This window comes from Orycteropus afer, unplaced genomic scaffold, assembly GCF_000298275.1.
Source record: "Orycteropus afer afer isolate SDZICR_OR568_19922 unplaced genomic scaffold, OryAfe1.0 scaffold00001, whole genome shotgun sequence".
Classification (NCBI taxonomy): domain Eukaryota; kingdom Metazoa; phylum Chordata; class Mammalia; order Tubulidentata; family Orycteropodidae; genus Orycteropus; species Orycteropus afer.
The window spans coordinates 31,128,897-31,137,259 of record NW_006921588.1 but is presented as its reverse complement, the minus strand read 5'-3'; the positions used below and the strand labels follow the sequence as shown (position 1 = coordinate 31,137,259).

At 36.3% G+C, this 8,363-nt stretch overlaps 1 protein-coding gene across 1 annotated transcript in view; it reads left to right on the top strand.

Moving 5' to 3' along the window:
- Window positions 1-8,363, top strand: part of UBR3 (ubiquitin protein ligase E3 component n-recognin 3) — a 347,537-nt gene that overhangs the window by 106,625 nt on the left and 232,549 nt on the right. Inside the window, exons 4-5 of the mRNA XM_007953244.2 lie at window positions 3,364-3,507; window positions 4,092-4,141. Coding sequence (XP_007951435.2) covers window positions 3,364-3,507; window positions 4,092-4,141 — 194 coding nt within the window. The remainder of the gene's footprint in view (window positions 1-3,363; window positions 3,508-4,091; window positions 4,142-8,363) is intronic.

Here is an 8,363-nt window from a genome sequence, read left to right as displayed (position 1 = left end):
GGTCAAACTAGCCAATCACAGCATCAGAACTCTAAGCACCTGAGAGAGAGTGGGAACCTCCCAGAACATTGTTTTGTGTCACTCCGAACAGACATACTCCAGGTGGGCAATCAGGATCTACTCACTTGCTAATAGCAATTCCCACCTTGGAGTTTACAAAGACTTATGGGTAGAAAAGCCACACTAAGTAATTTACTACACTGCAGATGGTAATGGTGCCATTACAGTTTCAGGCCAGCCAGCCTGGAGAGACCTTGTTGATACCTTCGACATCTAGCTGAGACATTAGAATGGCAAATTTTAGGAATAGTAACCAAGCCCCAGAGTAAGTTGAATTCTAAATAAAGCATGAAACCCTGGCAGTATTGGCCGAGGAAACAGAGTTTGGAGTTGCTTCCTGATGATTTAGAGGGCCTTTGGGATACCTTAGTCTTTCCCCATACTTGCCATTAACAGTGTTTAAAAACCAAGCCTTCATGAGTTCTAGATGATCAACCTATAATTGAACTGCCTCTGGTGTCATAGTGCCTAAGGCATTTAACTGCTAACCAGAAGGCTAGTGGTTCAAACCAGCCAGCCCAGCCAGCCACTCTGTGAAAGGCAGTCTGGGCAATCTACTTCTGTAAAAATTTACTGCCCCAAACCCATAGGAGGTTGCTATGAGTTGGAGTCAACTTGATGGCAGTGAGTTTGGTTTGGTTTGGTTTTAGAACAAAAGTCAGTACTCTTCAGAGGAAGATAACAGAATCCAGAATCTTTTACAACATGTCTGTAGAATGTCTAGCGTATAATAAAATTACTAGACATGGAAGAAAACAAGAAATTGTACTCTATAGTGAAGACAAAGAACAATCAATAGAAGTGAACCTTGATATGGCCCAGATAAAGATGTTAAAGCAACAATGATAAATATGTTCACATATTTAAAGGAAAATACACTCAGAAAGAATGAAAGGAAATACAGTGTTAAAGCATGAAAAGATAGGGACTCCTAGCAAAGAAATATATAAAATAATAACCAAGGGGAAATTTTAGAACTGAAGTTACAGTAAAATTCAATAACTGGATTGAAAAGTTCATTGGATTGTCTTATTGGGGAGATTGGAGATGATAGAAGAAAGATTAGTGAATTTGAAGACAGATCAATGTATTATCCAATCTAGAGAGCAGAGAGAAAAGTGAATGAAGAAAGTGCAACAGAGTCTCAGGGACCTGTTAGGCAGTATTGGATGATCTAACATACATGTAATTGGAGTCCCAGGAAGAAAAGAGAATGGGAATGGGGCAGAAAAGATATTTGAACAAATAATGACTAACATTTCCCAAATTGGATGAAAAAATACTGATTTAAGAGATCCATGAAGTTTAATGAGTTCCAAACAGGATGAAAAACCAAAAACCACACATAGGTACCTCGTAGATTCCAGGCAAAGTGGCCAGCTGGTGGTAATATTTATTGCTAAGAATCAACATAGTTTTCTAAGGAACTAAAAGGGTAGTGCATTTTAAGTGAAAACATAGAAAAGCTCAGCAAATACTAAAGGAAGAAACTTATTTATATATTTGTAGAATTATAGATATTGAGACCTTAATTTAAGATACATAACCTACTCAGGAGATGGCAAATGCTGTGGTAATTCAGCTCTCAGATAGAGAATAATTGTTTTATTTCAAAGACTCTCAAATGTCTATTTTTCTTCTTACTATTATTCTGTCCTACATAATTTATTAAAAAACAAAAGAAAAAACTGACAATAACGTCTCAGCTGAAATTCTACAATGAAAGGTCTACAACTCTTGGAATAGTTTTTGGAATAAATAACTGATACTGTTATAGAAATTATACTTTTAATTCCTAAATATGATGATAAAAATCTCAGTTAAAAAGGAATTAAAAGTAATATTTGAAATTTTGAATGATCTTTTCCCAAACAAGTGCTCCAAAATTACCTTAGAGAAGAGTTATGCTTTTATAGAGTCTTCAAGGAGCTCTGGTAGCATAGTGGCTAAGACACTTGCCTACTAACCAGACGGCTGGCGGTTCAAACCCACCAGCCACTCCTCGGAAGGAAGGTTGGGCAATCTTACTTCCGTAGTGATACTGCCTCGGAAACCCAAGGAAGGGTCGCTATGAGTCAGGTTTGACTTGACGGCACATAACAACAACAACAACAACAAGCCTTTACTCATGTGGTTTTATTTGCCTGAAACAATTTTCTCAACTTTCTGTAGTGTGTTAACTCTGACTTTGAAAATTCTTCTTAGGCTTTATTTCTTTCAGGAAACTTTTCCTAAGTACTCTGCTTTGGCCAAGTCTGGCTGCTTGGTATTATAGGAGCATAGATTGTCAAATGGTCACGTCAGCTACATGATTGTCATTGACTTTCTCTAAAGTTAGACAGATAATAAGTTCACATTCCTTTAAGTCGGGGATCATGCTTTTTTAATCTTTCCACCCCTGTCCCTGGCACATTTAGATGCTCAGTTAGCAGACTTCATTACAGGTAGTAGTGACTTATGACTATGATGGGGTTCCATTCTGACGACTGAAGTCAGTCAGTTTTGACATCAGTCAAATACCTCTTTTTTTCCCCCATTATTGCCTGCTATATGGCAGAATTTTGAAAAGCAAATCATAACATTGAACATCTGAGAACAACAACATCAGCAAATTACAAGCTACAGCACTGTATGTAGTGCATATTACTTACAAGATGTACCAAAAAAATCCAAAACAATAGATGGTCATAAGTGTGGTTCATTGTAACACAAAAACATTGTAAGTCGGGGACTACTGTGTTTGTTATAAACATGCTGTACATTCTGAGATTGTTAATGCCAAATGTAACTACAGAAATATTATCTGAAAAGATTTTACATAGTCCTTTTTATGGTTCCCCTACTATTAGTAGCTATTTTGGATATGTATAAATTATTGGTGTTAGCTGCCATTAGGTTGGCCTCTTACTTATGGTGACCCCATGTACAATGGAATGAAATGCTGCATAGTCCTGTACTATCCCCTTGATTGGTTGAGGATCAGAGTGTTGTGATCTATAGGTTTTTGTTGGCTGATTTTCAGAAGTAGATTGCCAGGCCCTTCTTCCTAGTCTGTCTTTGTCTGGAAGCTCCACTGAAACCTGTTCAGCATCATAGCAGCATGTTGTCCTCCACTTGCAGACAGCTGGTGACTGTGTCTCAGGTGCCAGACCTCTGGCACAGAAGGTGAGAATTCTACCACTGACCTACCACATGTATAAATTAGCTCTATTTATATATATGCATATTAGCTAATGAGATGCTGGAATTTAGATTTTGAATGGAGTAATGTTTTTCTGATTTTGAATTTGTTTTAAATATTAGGTCTTGGAGAAAATGCTTGTGCAAAGAAAAGTCATGAAAAGTATCTTATAGCGTTGAAGAGCTCTGGGCTTACATATCCTGAGGATAAGCTTATATATGGTATGCAGGAACCATCTGCTGGCACTAGCACTCTGGCAGTTCAAGGTTTGTCCAAATACTTAATTTGAACCATAGTAACTTTTCTATATTAAGACAGAAAATACGTTCAAAGTTTGCTCATTGTTGGAGAACATTTATTTTGAACTAACATTGTGTTATTCTTGTAAGGAAAGTAGTAAAATGTGGTAGTTTAAAAGCAAGAAAGAATAAATCAGCCAAAGAAGAGAGTCAGTTTTTCTTAGTTGGAATTTGGTTAGTTAGTTTATTAAGGCTCTTGTTCTAACTTATGAAAAATACAGAAATTACTGTTCAAGAGTAACCAAGAACTTTACTCACTCATTATTTTAGTAACCATAGTTTAAAAAGAAAGATCCTTCTAAAATACTATTCATGGTGATTAAGTCTGGATTTTCACTGGAAATTTTCTATTAAAGTAAAAACCTGTTAGGTCCAAATTTATTTAAGATGTGAACTCTGCTGAGGTAGCTTTTAGAATGACATGTTGTAACAAAACAAAACTTGGCATTTTGATGTTTGTATTTGATATTTATTTTGTTTCAAAATAATTTTAAAGTAAAGGAATATATGTAGCAATTCTGAAGGGCAACTTTTTTTCCCCCCTTCAAAAGGTTTTGCAGGTGCAACAGGACCCTTGGGACAAGTAGATTCTTCTGATGAGGTGAGATTTAAAATTTAAAAGCTTCTTAAAAATAGGATTTTAAAGATTTTAGAACTATGCAAATTTGTGGATGTTATAAGCTCTTCATTTTAAGACAAGGAAACTGAAGATAACACAATTAAAGAATAAAGACTAAAATTAGATTCTTATTTCTCCTTTATAACTAATTTCTCTTTTGCAGTTTAAATACAGTTTTTCTATTTGTTTTTCCCATAGGAGGATATGCTCAAATTTATCCAGAGTTGTCATAAGTGTAATGAAATGGTTTAAAAAAATTGGGCAGTTCTAGAATAATTTATTAAAAGAATATGAGATATACCTGCTTATCTAATTTCATAATAAATTTACACTTTTTATGTCAAGGGTTATTTAAAAAAAAAAAAGTGTACTGGGAAATAAATGATCAATTTTAAATCTCAATTTTTATGATGTTTATTAATAAAGATTTTTAATATACCCTTTATAATATTCCTATATTTTACTGGCATGTAAATTTTAAGAGAAAAATTGCTTTGTTATTTATATTTATTTTGATATTTATAAAATATAAATTTTATATTTCTAACTGTATGTTTAGGAGCTGTGGTAGCATAGTGCCTAGGGCACTTGACTGCTAACCAGAAGGCTGGCGGTTCAAACCCACCAGCCACTCCTCAGAAGGAAGGTTGAGAAATCTACTTCCGTAGTGATACTGCCTCGGCAACCCAAGGAGGGGTCGCTATGAGTCGGGGCCTACTCGATGGCACACAACAACAACAACAACAACAAACTATATGTTTAATGATAAAAAATTTAAAAATAAAATTGTGTTATCATTTAAACGTCTTTTATTTTCTTTGAAAATTTATTTTGATTTGACAGCATTGTGTGGACTAAGCCAGATATATCCTCTTATTGAAAGAATGATTTCTGTTATGGAAGTCTTGTAATTGATTTAATGACAAACTTTGTAGTAATATTTTTGTTCTCTACTAGGGCTCCCAAGGGAGCTCTGGTGGCGTAGTGCCTAAAGCATTTGACTGCTAACCAAAAGGCTGGTGGTTCAAACCCACCACCCACTTCTCGGAAGGAAGGGTGGGCAATCTACTTCCGTAGTGATACTGCTTGGGAAACCCAAGGAGGGTCGCTGTGAGTCGAAATTGACTTGACGGCAGTGAGTAAGGCTCCCAGAAGTGCAGCATAGCTTCATTTGAACAAACCATTTAAAATAGCTTTCATCAGAGTAGAGAGGCAATTTAATATGTGACTGATAAAAATAATCAAAATTCACCAAATTTGAATATAAAATTTATTCTTAGCAATTATTCTATATGCATATAGGGAGGCCATTTTGATTGCAGAAAAAGCAGATGGCTCAAACAGATAGGTACGATGAGGCTTATAAAGAAGAGTAGAGAGAAATGTAGAAGATCAACCATTGGTTAATCTTAATGTGATTGAACCCAGGCTTCCCCTTTTACTGAGTTACTGAGATCTGGTTACTTCTGGCCTGGTTGCTAATAATCTAGTGCTTCACCCACCAGCAGCCATGAGGCTTTTTGAAATATTAATTAGAAAAGACTCAAAAAAAAAAAAAAAAAAGCCTCACTGCCATTGAGTTGAATCTTACTCATAGTGACCCACCCTTGGGTTTCCGAGGCCTTATTACTATGGAAGTAGATGGCCCAGTCTTCCTTCTGTGGAGTGGCTGGTGGATTTGGATTTCTGGTTAGCAGTCAGATGCTTTAGGCACTACACCATGCTTTTATAATTATCCTTTTCTAGCAGAATCAGACAAATTTACATTGCTGTAGAGCAGTTTCTGGCAGGCTTTTACCATTTGGGTAAGGCTTTTTATGGTTAGTATTTCATTTCATGGATAAGAAAAACCTTAAAATCAAGGTAAGATGTCTGTTATGAATTTTCCTATTCTACACTGCTTAAGAGTTTTGAATTTGGAATTAGACTGCCTGTTTGAATATCGGCCTCTCTGCCAAAGAGTAATATGACCTTGGACAAGTGTCTTAACTTTCTGTACCTAAATTTCCTCTTCTGTAAAACAGAGATAATAATAGCACTTACTTTGTAGTGTCGTAGAGCAATATCACAGAGTTTATTAAGTATAAGGAACAGAGGTTTGTTGAGGGATAGAGAGAGTCCAGTCCTGCAAGAAAATGTCCAAATTCAGAGTGAAGATGGCTGCTCCACCAGACAATGAAGAAGAAAATATTTTTGTACATTTGGAGCAGGAACTAAAAGTTACAAAATCATAATTGGCGAAAAGAGAAGTTAAAGACAGGATATCTAAAAGCAGGACTTTAGCATGGGTAGGTGGTTAACACGTAAGTGATCGGTTAAGGGTATATAATTGCAAGCATATGTGCTCTTCAGTTTATTACTGGATGGTCACAGGACAATGAAAGGACAGGGTTTTCAGGTAACCTGCTATAAAAGTTGTTTTCTCAATCGTGTCTGTTTCTGGGTGTCTCTTGTAAAGACTTACAGAAAATACTGTGCATCAACACCTATCGAGTGTAAACTATCACATCTTGCATCTGTTTAGTGATAGTGGAAAGACCCTCTGGGAATAGATTGTGATGTTCTGCACCTACCAGACTTCAGAGAAAAAGAATGTTTCTTTAGGGTATATGGTCCGCATCAAGGTTATAGAAGAAATGCTGTTAGAAAAGCCAGCTTGTTTTTTGAAATTGTGATTTGGGTGAAAGTTTACAGCGCAAAATTGTTTTCCATTCGATAGTTTATGCACATTTTGTTTGGTGACCTTGACTGTAATCCCCACAATGTAATAGCTCTCTTCTTACTTCCTTTCTGTGGTTACCTTTTCCCTGTGTCCTTCTTTCCTTTGCATTTCTGCCCTCTGAGCTATTTTCCAGTACAGATGGTGCCCTTAACACTCCAAATGTCTTTGATTTTAAACTTCTATACGATAAAAACCAAAAACCAAACTTACTGCTGTTGAGTCAATTCGACTCATAGTGATCTTTCCTTGGGTTTCCGAGTCAGTATCTCTATGGGAGTAGATTGCCCGGTCTTCCTTCCAAGGAGTGGCTGGTGGGTTTGAACCACCAGCCATATGGTTAGCAGTCCAATGCCTTAGGCACCATGCTGCCAGAGCTCCTTCTTATACGACAGGAATCTTATAAGGATGGGATGAGTTACTATAAGTAAGTACATAGAACAGTGGTGCCTGGCACATTGTAAGTGCTGTGTGTTTATTGAATAAAAAAAATATAACAAGGAATTTAAAAAATTAATGTAGATTATTAGCTTATTATTATTTTTTTAACATTTAAAGACGTATTCCTAAGAACAATGTTGCTATAATGACAAATGGAAAAGGCTTACTGATATTTAAAGTAGACTTTCAAGAATATAAAAAATGGAAAACATGTAAACTTTTATTATTTTAACTGAAACATTATTCTGTTTTGAGGCTCAGAGGGGAATAATAGGGGTATGAATGCTAATTCTTCATATGCCAAAGAAAGAGGTTGCTAGATAGCTTTAAACTGTTCCATTCTTTTTTTTTTTTCTTCTTCTCTGCAGGTCTTTTTAAAATTGTGGTTAAAACATACATACCATAACATCTACCAACACAACAATTTCCACATATACAACTCAGTGACATTAATTACATTTAACATTTTGTGCCACCATTATTCTCTATCCTTGTCTAAAACATTCCAGCACTGTTAACATTAACTCTGTGCCTGCAAAAAGTGCAAGGCAGGGACATCCTCTTTCCTCTTCTAACTTCACAAGGGGAGAAGACAATTACCATCAGTACATCAGCCCATAGCTGATTCCTATGAGGCTGCAATCAGACATGCCACCCTCTCCTACCCCTTTAGCAATTCTGACACCAGCTCTCCCTCCCCCCATCACTCACTAATTCTCTACTGTGTTTGGTAATTCATTGCAATGGCTACACAGAACTCACAGGCAGTTCTCACAGTTATGGGGTTAATTAGGGAAGTAACAGGTTACAAATGAGGATCAGAAACAAGTCAGGATACAGTTCTTCAAATAAGACAGCTTTTTCTCAGCTGTGCCACAGGCACACTTGGTCTGTGCCTCATCTTCTGCTTTGCTCAGGCCAGTGATCTTTTTGCTTTGCTTAATAGGTGCCCAGAGAGGTACCCTACTGGCTTTTATCAGCCAGGAACTCTATCTTATTGTACACTATTTGTGATAGTTCCTGAGGAGAATACTTGATTTTTTT